This window comes from Papio anubis, chromosome 10, assembly GCF_008728515.1.
Source record: "Papio anubis isolate 15944 chromosome 10, Panubis1.0, whole genome shotgun sequence".
NCBI lineage: Eukaryota > Metazoa > Chordata > Mammalia > Primates > Cercopithecidae > Papio > Papio anubis.
This window is the reverse complement of record NC_044985.1, coordinates 65,800,065-65,817,032: the sequence shown is the minus strand read 5'-3', so window position 1 is coordinate 65,817,032 and position 16,968 is coordinate 65,800,065. Positions and strand designations below refer to the sequence as shown.

The following is a 16,968-nucleotide window of genomic DNA, read 5'->3' as shown; positions in this document are numbered from 1 at the left end:
TGCTACAAAGAGAATAAAATACCTAGGAATGCAACTTACAAGGGATATGAAGGGCCGCTCCAAGGAGAGCTACAAACCACTGCTCAAGGAAATAAAAGAGGACGCAAACAAATGGAAAAACATTCCATCCTCATGGATAGGAAGAATCAATATCATGAAAATGGCCATACTGCTCAAAGTAACTTATAGATTCAATGCTATTCCCATCAAGCTCCCGTTGACTTTCTTCACAGAATTAGAAAAAACCTACTTTAAACTTCATATGGAACCAAAAAAAGAGCCCTTATAGCCAAGACAATCCTAACAAAAAGAACAAAGCTGGAGGCATCACACTACCTGACTTCAAACTGTATTACAAGGCTACAGTAACCAAAACAGCATGGTAGTGGTTCCAAAACAGATATATAGACCAATGGAACAGAACAGAGGCCTCAGAAATAATGCCACACATCTACAACTATCTGATCGTTGACAATCCTGACAAAAACAAGCAATGCGGAAAGCATTCCCTATTTAATAAATGGTGTTGGGGAAAACTGGCTAGCCATATGCAGAAAACTGAAACTGGATCCCTTCCTTACACCTTATACAAAAATTAACTCAAGATGGATTAAAGATTTAAATGTACAACCTAAAATCCTAAAATCCCTAGAAGAAAACCTAGGCAATACCATTCAGGACATAGCGATGGGCAAAGTTTTCATGACTAAAACACCAAAAGCGATGGTAACAAAAGCCAAACTTAACAAATGGGATCTAATTAAACAAAAGAGCTTTTGCATGGCAAAAGAAACTACCATCAAAGTGAACAGGCAACCTACAGAATGGGAGAAAATTTTTGCAATCTATCCATTTGATAAAGGGCTAATACCCGGAATCTACAAGGAACTTAAACAAATTTACAAGAAAAAAACAAAAACCCCATCAAAAAGTGGGTGAAGGATACGAACAGACACTTTTCAAAAGAAGATATTTATGTGGTCAACAAACATATGATAAAAAAAAACCTCATCATCACATGTCACTAGAGAAATGCAAATCAAAACCACAATGAGATACCATCCCACGCCAGTTAAAATGGTGATCATTAAAAAGTCAGGAAACAACAGACGCTGGAGAGGATGTGAAGACATAGGAACGCTTTTACATTGTTGGTGAGAGGGTAAACTAGTGCAACCATTGTGGAAGGCAGTGTGGTGATTTCTCAAGGATCTAGAACTAGAAATACCATTTGACCCGGCAATCCCATTCCTGGGTACATACCTAAAGGATTATGAATCATTCTACTATAAAGACACATGCACACGTATTTTTTTGCCACACTATTCACAAAAGCAAAGACTTGGAACCAACACAAATGTCCATCAATGATAGACTGAATAAAGAAAATATGGCACATATATACTATGGAATACTATGCAGCCTTAAAAAGAATGAGTTCATGTCCTTTGCAGGGACATGGATGAAGCTAGAAACCATCATTCTGAGCAAACTAACACAGGAACAAAAAACCAAACACCGCATGTTCTCACTCATAAGTGGAAGTTAGACAATGAGAACATATGGGCACAGGGAGGGGAACATCACACACGGGGGCCTGTCAAGGGGTGGGGGACTAGAGGAGGGATAGCATTAGGAGAAATACCTAATGTAGATGACAGGTTGATGGGTGTAGCAAACCACCATGGCATGTGTATACCTATGTAACAAACCTGCACATTCTGCACAGGTATCTCAGAACTTAAAGTATAGTAATAAACTAAAAAAAAAAAAAAAAAAAAAAAAAAAAGAAAGAAAGAAATAGTGCCAGGAAAAAACAGAGACAAATCCAGAATATAGGACATCTCACAGTACCACTGACCTAGTTTCTTAAACATTTCAACTACTTGATTTATCTAACAATATTTTGTTATTTTTCTTTCTTGCTTTATGTCTGTTTTGGCTTACGTATTTAAAAGTAAATCTCACACATCATATCATTTTATCCTTTCATATTTAAATATGCGTCAGTTAAAATGGGTGCATTGTCCCTACATAACCAAAGTGGTTATCAATCCCAATAAAATTATCATTTCCTCAAAAACAAAAACAAAAACAAAAAACAAAACAAAAACTAGTGCCTGCAAACTTTCATTCAATTATATATTACTTTTGTGATTTGGAGGTACCACTTCTACTATATTTTTCTTTAAATAAACCTAAAATATACTCACACTTTAAACTTGCCTCATCCTAAGCAATAATAGGTATGGAACCATGGATTTGGGGGTTGCTGGATACGTATTTCTTCTAATACATATTATAATCATATTTATAACTACAAAAATAAAAAGAATTTGTTTCTGGCCATCCTAAAATTATATTGTTCTCCATAATGTATAAAACATTGGCATATATTAAATTAACACTGAAAGTGAATGGTAAAAAAATTAGTCTGAGTATTTTTTTTATAAATACCCTTACCTTGGATAACTCTGGGAAGAATAAAGGGTTACAAAATTATCGTCCAATAGAAATAACTCTAGTCAAGAATCCTGCCTGACTCTGCCACATTCTGCCTGTTTCTCATGTATAAGAGGATAGAAAAATAACTCCTAACTTATTCACCTGACAGAGCCTTTCTTAGAGTCAGTGTAAACAACTAAACAGGATCCGAAAGTGAGTGTCTAGAAGGATAAGAGAAGTTTGGGAGGAATTGATGACATTTTATCAAAGAAATGACATCAGAATGTTCTTTAATATCTGGAGTTTTCAAAGATGAATCAAAGAAGCAGGAAAGGTGTAGAAGGGGAGAGTTTAACATGCGGAAGAACAATCGGAGCTCTTTGATTGACTTGGAACTGGAGTTATTCAAGAATAACTAGGGTAGGCCGGGCACAGTGGCTCATGCCTGTAATCCCAGCACTTTAGGAGGCTGAGGCGGGCGGATCACGAGGTCAGGATATTGAGACCATACTGGACAATATGGTGAAACCCCATCTCTAGTAAAATACACACACACAAAAAAATCAGCTGGGCGTGGTGGTGGGCACCTGTAGTCCCAGCTACTTGGGAGGCTGAGGCAGGGCAATCGCTTGAACTGGGGAGGTGGAGGTTGCAGTGAGCCAAGATGGTGCCACTGCACTCCAGTTTGGTGACAGAGCGAGACTCCATCTCTAAATAAATAAATAAATAAATAAATAAAATAAAAATAAAAATAAATAAGTGGGGTGATTAATCACTTGTTCATAATGTTGAAGAGGATCATGAAGTAGATAAAGTTAAGATAGAAGGCCTCTGAAGTCCTTTCTAACTCTAATAATAATATACACCAATTATTAAATGCTCTCTAAGCTTGGCTAAGTATTTTATAGGTCTTATCTCATTTAAGCCTCACAATAACCCAGTAGGTTAGGTATGATTGTACCCACTTTACAAATGAAGAAACTGAGTCTGAAATCTGGTAGAGCCTGTAGTTGAATCCAAGTCAGAATGACTCGAAGCCCAGCTACTAACAATTATATTATAAATGTGATCTGGAAAACACAGTTTCTGTTTTGTTTTGCTTTTGTCAGTTTCTTTGCCCATTCTGCCAAACTGAAGCCAAGTTGCCTCCTAGAAAAAAAAATTTTGTAAACTGTAATTGTGTGAAAAGTAAAGTGAAAAGCCATTATCTCAACTGGTTTTCTTCAAATTTCTGAGAAAGTCAACATATTTCCCAAGGAAAACTTAAGCTTTTAATTGTGATCTCTTTGTGTTTTGAGAGTGGAGAACAGAATGGAAGAAAACAACATTTCCCAAAGAAAACTTATGCTCTTAATGTTGATTTCTTTGTGTTTTTAGGAATGGAGAACAGAACAGAAAAATCCAGAAGCTATCCTCTATATTACCCTAAATGATGTTACAAAATCAGCAAAAGCTTTGGTTTCTTTTTGTTTGCCTGAGTCCTTTTGAAAAAGCATTTTAAAAGCATCTGTTCAAGGAAAGGGAAGGGCAATGCTATGTTTTAGCACCTCAGGGTGTCTCAAATACTCTCAAGGGGCATTAAGATGTTTTCCAAACACAAATAATTCAAAATCACTTAAAATAAGGGGCTTAATCAGGTTTTAAGTAGAGAGAAACTTGGAAAATAAACAGAATCATAGCAGGTGGTATAGAAAATCCAGAAAGTTTTGGCTTAACAAAGAAAAAGTCGAGGGAGTGGTGCAGAAAGGCAGAGAAGGAGAGGGAGAAGGGGAGAGAGGGAGAGAGAAAAGGAAGAAAGAAAGGAAGGGAAGGAGGGAGGGAGAAAGACAGAAGAAAGGAAAGAAGAAAGGAGAGAGAGAGATTAAACTAGAACAGTCATTTATACTTGCGGTATGCTTATCAATGAGTTTCACACTTATTTTCTTGGAGAAAAATACTATGGAAAATGTCAACTCACTGCATTCTCTGACAGCTCCATAAAACTCTCTTAACTTCTACATTACAAAACTCATATTCAAAATTAAAAGCAATCATTTTACATATTTGAATCTTGATATTAAGATCCCACAGTGGATTACATATTTGATTTTTTCTTCCTGCCTTCATTTTTCCTTTACCAAGTTTGGAGAAATCTTTCCATTTTTTTAATCCATGATACATTTGAATTTCATTAATATTACTAATAAAGGAACCAAGTTGGGTATTCTTCCATTCCCCCTAAATTTTGTAGTTTAGATACTTGCCTTCACAAATAATGTATAATTAAAATTGTTCAAAATGCCCAGAACTTAAATTATTCAATAAATATATACTGTCATATAAAATCTTGCTTTATGCTAATGCTGTAATCTTTTCTGCCAGTTCTATAGGGGTAAAAGTATGTTTCTTTTATTTTCATAATTCCCAGCAGAGTACCTTCCTAGGGATAAGCTCATAAAAGATATTTATTTAATTAATGAATAAATTATTATATGCATGAATTAATGGAATTTCTTATTTTTTGATATGGAAGATTTATAAACTGCTAATTATTTATCAAAATGCAATAGGAAATAGATGACCCAAATTTAAAGTAATAGCTAAAAAAGGGGGTAGGAAGATTTGGCATAGATTTTTAGATTTATCATTTGTCTTTCTTAATAACTAGAGAAAATGCTGGGAAATATATATCTCGCAGCTTAGAAAATGAAGAGAGTTCTGTAGTTTTATAATCAACCATTAATGTGTTGTTGGTGGGAAAAAGATGTTTAGTATCTAATACTGTGGTGTATTGAATCAAGAAAACTGGCATTTCTTCATCATTTAAAAATAAACATTATGTTGTGTTCTGGATACAGAAATTTGATCAATGCAAAACTTAAGCTAAAAGTTTTATTAGATATTTCTCTTTAAGTTAAACCCACACACACATACACACATACACACACACTCATGTCTAAATGTATTTACTATTTATTTTTTACTCTTAAAGTGATGTTATTTACATGTGTTGTTAGAATGCAAACCTTATCAGTAGGACATCAAGGATTAAGCTCTGGCAGTATTAAAGTTAGAACAGTCACATGTCTGCAAATTTTTACATAGTTAAAAAGAAGAATCACTGTAAAATAAATGCTTATTCTTTAATTGTAAGTGATGTGGAACAATGTGTACTTAGTTCTAAAGTTCAGTTAAGGAGACTTCCAGGAGGTGCATAGCTACTGTATGAGTGCGGGTGCAGAGATGGAGGATGCTTCCGGAAATCAAGCGGTGGAATTCCATGGTATATTCAGAAAAGTTAATAGTTCAGTTATTTCCAAGAAGCCTTCTTGCTGCAGACCAGTAATTAATGGTCCTGCTGCTCCTCTCTTTCACTGGTGCCTTCTTCTTCTTCAGGGAATGCTGATTCATTCTGGCCTTTCAGATGCTTAACCCCTGAAATTATAAAAATTATGCAAAATTTAAATGATTTTCATTTCTGGAATATTAACCGCTTTGCTGCAAGAGATATAAAAGAGTGGAAAGTTTTCATTTGGTGTTTATATGTTTTTCTCCAAGAATCTTAACAATGTAATCCTATAAAAACCTTTTAATTCACTGAGCAACAAAAACATACCCAGATGAATTTCCATTAGAGGCAGGCTATCTTTCATCATTAAAGCTTCTCCATTAGGGATTGCATCACAGCCTATTAAAAACCTGTTAACTAAAAATCTGCTCACAGATTCTTATTATAATTCTATAATTCTAATGTATCACTTAGTTCAAATATTGCTTTTGGCATCCCTCAATTCTATTACAACAAGAACTATTGAAACTCCTAGGAACAAAAGGGTGTGCGTGCCATTTCTGTATCTTATAAACAACAAAACAATCACAATATTGTGAATCTTCTCTCAGAACCTAAACATACCAATGTGATTATGGAACTTCTCTATTCAAAATTCTTCAATAACTTCCCCCACAACCTACACAATGGGAAAAACATTGGCATACATTTGCCTGCTATACAAGGCTCTTGTAATCTGGGCTCTCTACCATTTCTCACCAGCCTTTCTTGCTTTCAGGGTAATTTACACTTAACAACACTAACCTACTTTTCCCCCTGGCCACTCCAGGCTCCCTCAGGCTTTCACACTTTTCTTGTTCTATTCTCATTGCCAGACATCTTCATCCTACACACATCTGATAATCTCCCACTCATCCTTCTGGTGTCAGCTTGCCTCCTCTCTGATGGCTACCTCAATTCCCCATGTAGATAGAGACTTTCTCATATTCCCCCTGCTCTTGGAACATTTATTGTTGATTACCTTATAGAACTGTATTTGTTCACATATCTTTCTCATTAGAGAAAACTCCTTGATGCTGAGAAATATGTAATTTCATTTTGGAGTCTCAGGCACAGTGCCTAGCAAACAGTAGGTACTCATTAATATTTATTGTCTAAATGATTGATTGAATTAATGAAGTAACAATTTGGTATGTGCCTTTGGCAGTTCCACAATAATCTATCTTTAGACTTTTTTCAAAATTATTTCAAATTTACGGCATAAATCAGAAGACAATTACAACAACCACACTCAATCTACAAAATTATCTTTCATTTCCCTCAAGTCTATTCTGTTAAGACATCAGAAGAGCTGAAACTTTATGCATCTAGTGATGGTTAATGTGCGAAATTTTACACTTTTTTGTATCTTATAAAATTAGTTTATGAGATTATTTTAAATATTACTAAAAAAAACACTCGAGTAAGAATTGATAAATGAAATGAAGTCACTATTCATGTTTGCTATAAAACAAAGAGTCTCAAGAAATGTGTAAGTTTGCATGTACGGCTGTCAGCAAGCCTCAGAGGGCTATTTGGCAAACAGTGACATCCTTGGACTTCATGGATTGCAAAATATTTTATCACTTGTAATAATATCTAAATATGTAATTTCATCTGAAAACATACATTATTCACAATTCTTCTTGATCTAACACTGTAGGGAGAAATTTGTTACTAAGACATGGAATTCATTTCATACTACCATAAATTACCTGAAAAAGAGGTCTCAGTGCTCAGGGAAAGGGAAGAGGGTTTATTGAGTGTCCAACTGCTCACTCTGCTGGAGTCTTATATACATGAGTCACTAAACCTCACAACTCCTTGTGGTAAACACCTGTCTAGTAAAATTTAGACTTAGAGAAGATAAATGATTTGTACAAGGTTATAAGGGTATTGTGATGCTAAGAGAAGTTCTGACACATAATAGTCCCTCAATACATACTGAATGAATTAATGAGGGTATGAATGAGTAACTCATAAAGTTCCATTATTAAGAGACACTGATTCGGCCGGGCGCGGTGGCTCACGCCTGTAATCCCAGCACTTTGGGAGGCCGAGGCGGGCGGATCACAAGGTCAGGAGATCGAGACCACAGTGAAACCCCGTCTCTACTAAAAATACAAAAAATTAGCCGGGCGCGGTGGTGGGCGCCTGTAGTCCCAGCTACTCAGGAGGCTGAGGCAGGAGAATGGCGTGAACCCGGGAGGCGGAGCTTGCAGTGAGCCGAGATCGCGCCACTGCACTCCAGCCTGGGCCACAGCGCGAGACTCCGTCTCAAAAAAAAAAAAAAAAAAAAAAAAAAAAAAGAGACACTGATTCATTTTCACCTTTATCTTTCTGGCTGCTGACCCAAACTTTCCATCATTCTCTAGGATTTATCATAGGTTTGGAGTACCAATTAACCTGGCACCAAGGTCTTGGGGTTCCCTCTGAAATATTAAGGCACAGTAATCATTCAGCCGCCTGCCACTCCTCTTCCTGAGCTGAAGTTGACTATATCTTGCCAGGTTTGCAAAGGTTCTAATGACTCCAGAGCTCATCTTTTTCAAGGTAACTACAGAGTAATAAATCTGTGTTTGAGATAATGTTCTTTAAATAAGAGGTAATAATTTAATGTCCACATTGATTTGTCTAAATGAGGGGATTAAACATAAAGGAAAAAATCAATAATTAAGATGTTTAACTCATTAATCAATTAATCACCCACTTTCCACACTTGAGAATAGGTCTGCTTGTTTATCCTGATCCACATTTAATTATTTTATAATAATAATGATCACAAAATTATATGAAAAAGCCAAACATTTTGCAAAGTAAAATCACTCACTTGGACAAATGTTAGAAGGTCTTCCTTAGCCCTATACAATTGTGACACAACTATTTCCAGGTGAAACATTTTGATGAGGCAGGAGCAGGTGACATGTTACCAAAGAGCTGTTCAGCAGAATATCTGCAACAAATTCTCTGATTCCCAAAGCAGTTTACTCTAATACCGTCTTTCAATTGGATAATAAACGATTGGTTGATGTGTGCTTTGAAGCAACCTTCAAGGCAATCTCTCTCTTTTCCCATCATCAATATTCATCTGATTATAGATGCAATAATGCTGAGATTAAAGTGAAAAGTCTGCTGAGGACTATGTAATAATTTCTTTCTCCCTACACCTCTCCTGCATCCCAAAACACACGTATGATTTGTGTTTTAATTTTCTTTAAATCTCCATTTGATGTTTGAGGAGGGTTACATTTGATGTAATTCTAGAGATGGATGAAAATGAATTGGTCTGGGGGTGTTGTTGAAATACTCAGAGCTTCCTCCTCTGCCAGATGCTAATGAGCATCAGGAAAATCCCTCCCTTGCACAGGGTTTGAGGCTTGGTACATGGCAAACAACCTCAGGAGCAAGTGCAGACTCAGCCAGGGCTGCATATGGGCAGAAGGCCAAGGAATCCCAAAAAACACATTGGAGGTTCTTTTCTTCAAAGCAAAATGAGCACACAGTAAAAGGGACCATGTAGAAGACAAGGATATGCGATATGAAAATATGAAGGAATGAAGAAAAGAAAGCAGACAATAAAAGAAAAGGAAAAGAAAGAAATTTTGACCCCAAGCAGAACACAATACTTACTGTCTTCTCTATTCTGTAGATCAAATGGTTAAATGTGGATTCAACAAAGCTGTGAAGTAACTGAGTGAAGAATTTTGAATACTGAATCCATAGAGGGAGTTTTACATTTGGCAAACCACAGATCAATATTTTTAATCAATTAATTTGAAGCCAAAGACAAGAGGCTCATTACATTTGTAGATAACACAAAATTTGGAAGAAAAGATGACATGAATGACAAAGTGAGTAAAGGTTTCCAAGAGCTGGAATGATGGCCTAAGCAATTAAGGTAGAGTTCAACAGAATTTTTGTTTTCAGAAAGGTTAATTTAGTTCTTAAAAAAAAACCAAAATAGAGTATAAGGGCAACCTTAATTAATTACAGTTAGGGATTTTAGGTGACTACAATTTCACTTGACCTGGTGTATCCAGGCACAGAGCTTGTGGCAGTGTTGGTGGTATTCCTAGTAGTGAAGTTGGCAGTATAAGAAAGGGAACTGTTCTCTAACCACGTGTTGGTCAGACTTTTCCTGCAACATGCTGCCTAGTTCTCATCTGCATTTTAATAGGACTGTTTAAGAAGGGAATTGAGATAAAAGGTAGTTTTATGACATCACTTTTCTGGAGGAATTATAGATGAAACTGGAATATTTAGCATAGAGGAAATTAATAGAGGACAATAGAGGCTGACTTCGATTTCCTAAAATACTGGAAAAGGAAATAAAATTAATCTATGTAGCTGCTAAGAGCAGAAATAGGGTCAATGGCTGACATTTGTGTGTATAGGCAGATTATAGCTCAATATAAAAAAGAAAATTCCCAAATTCTTTATGTTTGGCCAGAAATAAACAAATGAATGAGTTCCTCATCACTGTACATGTTCAAGTCAAAGCTATAGTTTCATCTCTGAGGCAGGTGATAGATGATTCCTGCATTGAGTAGCAGGGTGAACATGTAACCTTGCAGATCCTGGGATGCTATTAATCCACAAAGGAAATATTTGGCACTATTGAAAAATTAGCTCTGTTTTGAGTACTATAAGTTACAAAAAAGTAATAAAACGTCAAATGACATAATGGCCCAAATACACATTTTAAAACTAATTCACATAGGGAGTAGCACATGTAAATAGATTTATTTTGTTTTTTCAACTACATATTTTAGACCATGTAAATCATTCTAAAGTCCTCTAGGGAATCTATGGGTGGATTTTAAAGAGCTTCTGACCCTCTTGGAATTCTATTTATAGAGTATTTGTGCTTCTTCAGGGAAGGAGGTCAACAGTTTTCAGCAGAATCTCAGAGGGGTCTCTGATCTGCAAGTAATTATGAATTTGAATTCTAATCTCTTTAAAGATGAAGAGACAGTTTCAGATGATAAAATGACTTGCTTAAATTCCCACAGTGGTTGTTGGCTGAGCTGGGACACAAACTGTGGCCCTTGACTCCTACTGGGGACTCTTTACCTGGGTCACTAGGACCTCATCTTCCACTGTTACTGATTTTTTAGAAAGTTAGAATCTGAGGAAACGATGGTGACTCAGGATCACGAGGCTGTTTTCATTATCAGAGGATTTTACATCGCAGGTAGATTTTGGTATAACTTTTCAATCTTTTTATTGTTGTTGTCATTATTTTCAACAGAATTTGGAGTCAGAAACATAATAGAATTTAACTTGGCCCAGGAACACTCCCAGAATAAAACCAAGTTAGAACTAGCATATAGATCAGTTTCCAAACCTGGGACTGAACTCTGGGAAACACAGAAAAAAATATTGTCTCATCTGTAGAGATAAGATATAGTCATCAAGCAGTATATGTTAAATATAATAAAGTCCCTACTGTGTGCTGAGCATGAAAGAGAAATAGCTACAAATCAGATGGGAATGTTGGGCAAAAGGTGATGGTGTGCATATAATGAGGCTAATTCAGTGAAGAAGTGCTATGGATCAGTAAAACAAATGATGCATTAGGAAAATTCTAATAAGGAAGAGAAGAGCTCCAAGTCGATGGATAGTAATTTGGACAGTCATTTATTGAGCAATATTAGATTATGGGAAACAGCAAACCTGGTGCCTATTGCAAAAACGATTTGCAAAATAGATTTAACAGGCATTGGTTTTCTGAAATCCTGCTATATACAAAGGAGTGATTTCAGTGGCCTTAGAAAGATGGCTTTCTAATGGTTGCTTGAGTATTGACACCCTAAGGTTTATCACAAAAATAATGCTAGGAATATAATTTATATATAATTATATGTGTAGTTATAATTATATATTTATAATTTTATGACTCAATATAATTTAATCTATAATATAAAACAGAAAGGCCCCTCAGTAAAGGTCCACCATCTCTCAGATTTCAGGTTTCTCAAAATGCTTTTATATTTATTGTAATTGTTCAATCCTCTTGTCATTCATTTACAATAAAGAACTATACATTAATACCCTGAGGGTCACAGACAACAAGGGACATATTGATTTTATTTCAAAACTAAAAGCATATTATTTCCTGAACTCACCATAAACGTGTCCCTTTCTATTTTATTTGATGTAAATTATATGTAGACAGCACAGTTGATCTCTGTTCTAATATGATGACTGGCCAATTAACATAAGCTGCAAATCAACACATGATCATTTAACTCCCCATTACTTAAGGAATCATTTCTTTGCAGAAGAATAAACATGCAATATGATTTTCTCTTCATCATCCATGGAAATAGGGACAACATGTTTATGTGATATTCATAAGTATGTTTTGTATATTTTTACCTATCATATATTTTACCAAAGCTGTTACCCAATAGCAAAGCTGAGATAAAAGGTTTAGCAGTAAATACTAAGAAGGTAGGGAAGAAGGTACTATTACATATTAATGTTAGAAATATGAATTCAAACAATATCTTTGGAAAGTAATATGGTATCACTTCTCAAAATGTAAAGAGCCCACATCTTTATCATCTCTCTCTCTCTTTTTAAAAATGTCGCAAGGATTCTGCTGCTTGGCCTAGGATGAGAATCACTTTAATAGACTGATTGCTGCTTTGGCCCTCCACAGTCAAGTGCCCCTCTAGTACCCATTTTTCTTCTGAAGCTAATGCATTCCCCATGAATTTAGAAGTAGAGTTAAATTTTTAAGCCTACACATAATGGAGCTCAACAATGTTTAGGCAATTTCACTTTGGAAAGAGACAGAACGGCTCCCTCGCCTGCAAGACTTGACTACAATTGATTGAACACAATAGCATATCTAAAATAAAGAATGCATCGATCAGCAGGAGTCAGTGGTTAGCCTTGAAAGCATTAAAAATAAAATAACAAAAGGAGAGTTGCATTTACAACCACAGCAGCAAATGTTGTATGTGTTTCTTTTACCATGTCCAGAGAAGAACATCCTGTGCTGGCATTTTAAAGGCTCCGTCCTCCGGGCAGGGTACTTCCCTACTGAAGCAATGGTTACCACAGGCTACCATGGACTGATGCCAGTGTAGGCCCCAGTCACATAATTCAATCACCCAGCTCTGACTCTGAGCTCACCAAGGAGAACCTCCGACAGCAACAGAGCTAGCTTATAAGGAGAGAAGGCTCTGACTAGAATAATATTGTCTTCACCTGACAGTAGTTATTTATTTTGAATTGATAAATTAACATTCTGATTTTATATGTGAGTTTTTAAAGTTATATTTTATTTTTAATTAACACATCAAAATGTATTATTTATTTTAATAATAAACCTTATTACTAAATTTTATTTATTAATTTTAATATAAATATGGAGTACAGAGTGATATTTTGATACATACAAATATTTTGAAATGATCAAATCAGAGTAGTTAGTATATCCATTACCTCAAATATTTATCAACAATTTATTTGTAGTAAAAACATTTAAAATCCTGTCTTTTAGCTGTCTTGAAATATACTCTGTATTATTATCAATTGTAGTAAACTTGCTGGGCAATAGAACACCAGCTTGCTTACTAGGAGAGAAGGCACTGACTAGGCTAGTCTTATTTTCACCTAACGATCATATTTCTTGTTTTGAATTAATAAATTTGCATTCTAGTTATATATGTCAGTCCTGATATGCTTTTTATTGAGTACAAACATTACAACTTCAACTGACTCTGAGTCATCATCAAGGAGATAATTTGTGAACATGCCCAGTGGAGGCTGAATCTGGCCAGCAGCTAAAGTGGGAACTTGCAGGGACCTCTGGAGGTGGGGAACTGATGCTACTTTAGTTTAAGACTTACTATAAAACTACAGTAATCAAGACAGTGAGTGGTGAAAAAACAGACAAAGAGAACAATGGAACAGCCTAGAGAGTCCAGAAACTGACCCATGTAAATGTAGTCAACTAACCTTTGACAAAGGAGAAAAGGGAATGCAATGGAAGACAGTCTTTCCAACAAATGGTAACTTGAAGAACTGGATATACACATGCAAAAAAATATAATAATCTAGATTCAGACACTACACTCTCCTCAAAAAAAAAAAAAATTGATCTAGACCTCAGTGTAAAACATACATTTATGATACTCCTAGAAAATAACATAGGAGAATACCCGGATAGCCTTAAATTTGGGGATGGCTTTTTAGGTTCAACACCAAAGACATAATCCACAAAAGAAAAAAAAAAACTGGTAAGCTATTCTTCATTAAAATTAAAACATCTGCTCTGTGAAAAGCAATGTAAAGAATGAGAATACAAGCCATAGACTGAGAGAAAATGTTTTTATAAGACACACCTGATAAAAGAGCTACTATCCAAAACATACAAAGGACTCTTAAAACTCAACAGTAAGAAAACAAACAATCCAATTAAAAATGGGGAAAAAAAGGTCTGAACAGCCAAGGAGATACATAGATGGCAAGTAAGCATATGAAAATATGTTCAACATCATCTTTCATTAAGAACTGCAAATTAAAACAATGAGATACCACTGCACACCTATGAGAATGGCTGAAATCCAAAACACTGACAACACCTGACAAAACACTGAGAAATGCTGGCAAAGACTTGGAGCAACAGGAATGAGAAATGGTCCAGCCACTTTGGGAGAGAGTTTGGCAATTTCTTACAAAACTAAACATACTATACAATCCAGAAATCACTTCTTTGTATTTACCCAAATGAATAGAAAATTGATGTCCACCCAAAAACCTGCACATAGATATGTATAGCAGCTTTGTTAATAATTGCAAAACCTTGAAAGACAGAATCAATAGTATTTGCTGGAAAACTGGATATGGATTATAAGAAAAAGAGGAGAGTCAAGTATGTCACCAAAGTTTTTGGCCAAGGCAACTGAAAAAATGGAATCATCATTAACTAAGATGGGGAAGATTTAGATAAAGAAAGCTTTACGTAGAAGATCTGGGTTCAGTCTGATGGCAAACATAGTAAATTTGATATTTACAATGTATACCCAAATTAATGTACGGTTATTATGTGTCTGAAATTCAGGAGAGAATCCTGAGCTCAGGTATTAATGTGGAAATCATCATTATTTAGACAATATTTCAAACCATTCAACAGTTGAAGATCACTGAGAAAGGGAACAAGTAAAGAAGAAAACATGTTCAAAAGCTGAGCCCTAGAGTACTCCAACATTAAGAGTGAAAAGAGAACAGGATGACACAGAAAAGAAGACTGTCCAGGAGCATTTTACGAATAGGAGAAAACCCTGGAGTGTAGAAGCATGCAAATGAATAAATAAAGAGTATACTTACAGGTGATATGACCTTACTGTGTCAAAACCTGCTGAGATGCCAAATAAAATGATGACTGAAAATAGGCCCTTGGATTTAACAATAATCAAGTCCTTTGTGACCTAGACAAAAGCAGTGTTGGTGGAGTGATAGGGTGTGAAAGCCCAGCTGGAAGGAGGTTAAAGAATGAAAAGAGAAGAGATGAAAGCAGTGAATGTACCCAACTATTCAGAGGAGTTTTGCTGCAAGAGAGAGCTAAGAAATACTGTATTAGCTGTAGGAACAGTGAGGTCAAATAGAATTTTTTTTCTATTTTATTGAGGTATATTTGAAGTACAATAAACTGCACATATTCAAGGTGTACAATTGTATCAGTTTTGACAGATGATAGCATCTGTGACACCATTACTACAATCAAGATAACAAACATTTCCATCCATAGAGGAATTTTTTAACCTAGGAAACAATAGAGGACACTTGTGTGCTGATGGGTGTGATCCCATAGGGAGGAGGAAAATTATGACATAGAAACCAGATGGAAGAATTTCTAGAGCAATGTTTCAGAATACAGGTGGGGATAGCTATACTGCACAATTGAAGGAGTTGCTGTTAGAGACAAGCACAAAACGTTCACCTATAATAGCAGGCAGAAAGTCAGGCTATGAAAAGGAACAGATACGGTAGGCGGGAAGACCTCATGGTAGGAGTCTGTGAAAGTTCTCTTCTCATGGCTTTGGTTTTCTCAAAGTAGGAAGCAAGTTCGTTAGATAAGAGTGAGAAAGAGGAGGATGTGTTGGAGGTTTGCAGAGAAAGGATACACTGTAATAATGTCTAAGAGAGTAGAAGACAGAAGGAACTCAGGAAATGTAGTGTGCTTCTCAGGAAGTACTAAGTGCCCTCCAGAGGTTCTGTAGTCATGAGTTCAAAATAAGACCAGTCAATAAAGCTGTGTCCATTTACATAAGAGAAGGTGAGGAGTAGGCCAACACTACGTCTCACCACTTGTAAAACCTTGCTCATTTGTGTTTCATTCTGTCTTGACAATGTTTTGTGTTTTTCAAAGTGTTTTTATAAACATTTTTCTCATATCCATGACATCTCCAGGAAAATAAGGCAGGAATGACTCTCAGACAAGAATGTCTGAATTTTAAAGAATGGCAAGGATGGGGACAATGTTTAATCTGAAAGAACTGATTAATTTTAAGCATTCTAAACCCTAAGTTAGAACAATTCTGGGCAAAAACACTTCATTGGAATCATGCAAATTCTGTCGTCTCTTTTTTAAAAGTCAATTTTTGCTCAGACCATGACATACTGAAAGATTGCAAATTTTTAAAATTAATAAAGATTACCAAAAATTTCCAGCAAGTTCATTTTCCCCTGGCAACGTATTACCATTGGAAGAATTTAAGGAAAGCCCACTGTTATAGATTGAATTGTGTGCCCCAAAAAGATGCTGAATTCATAGCCCTCAGTATCTGTAAATGTGACTTTATTTGAAAATAGAGTCTTAACAGTTCCTCAAGTTAAAGTGAGGTCATTGGATTGGGCTGTAATCCAAAATGATTGTGAAATGGGAGGAGTTTTTCCTTATCCCCCATGCAGTGGGGGATGCAGTAGGGGTGTGGCTTGCTTCTTCTGGTGTCCCCGCTGCTCAAACCTCTATGGGGAGCATGCAGACCAGCAAGTTGTGGGGCTCCACGGCAGGGTCTAGGGTTGAGTGTTTACAGCTCCTGAAGCCCTAGTGGGTGCGTATTACAGTGTGCTTTTTTACTTTTGCTGTCTGCAGGTGGCTTGTGTTAATCAGCTCAGTTAGGCCCCATGCCTTATGGCACAGACAGAGCTTCTATATCCCGGGGTTCTTGCCATAGTGTACCAAAAAAAAATTGGAT

The 16,968-nt window shown here is 35.9% G+C and overlaps 1 protein-coding gene across 3 annotated transcripts in view; it reads right to left on the bottom strand.

The window, feature by feature from the left end:
- The window catches only part of PPP1R1C (protein phosphatase 1 regulatory inhibitor subunit 1C), a 142,137-nt gene that overhangs the window by 4,472 nt on the left and 120,697 nt on the right, over nucleotides 1–16,968 (bottom strand). Inside the window, exon 5 of one of the 3 annotated variants that reach the window (XM_021923766.2) lies at nucleotides 5,765–5,859. In XM_021923766.2, the coding sequence (XP_021779458.1) occupies nucleotides 5,771–5,859 (89 nt within the window). In that variant the 3' untranslated portion in view covers nucleotides 5,765–5,770. Of the gene's footprint in view, nucleotides 1–5,374; nucleotides 5,860–16,968 lie in introns of those variants that run through there. The other 2 variants (XM_003907687.5, XM_021923767.2) reach the window with 2 other exon arrangements.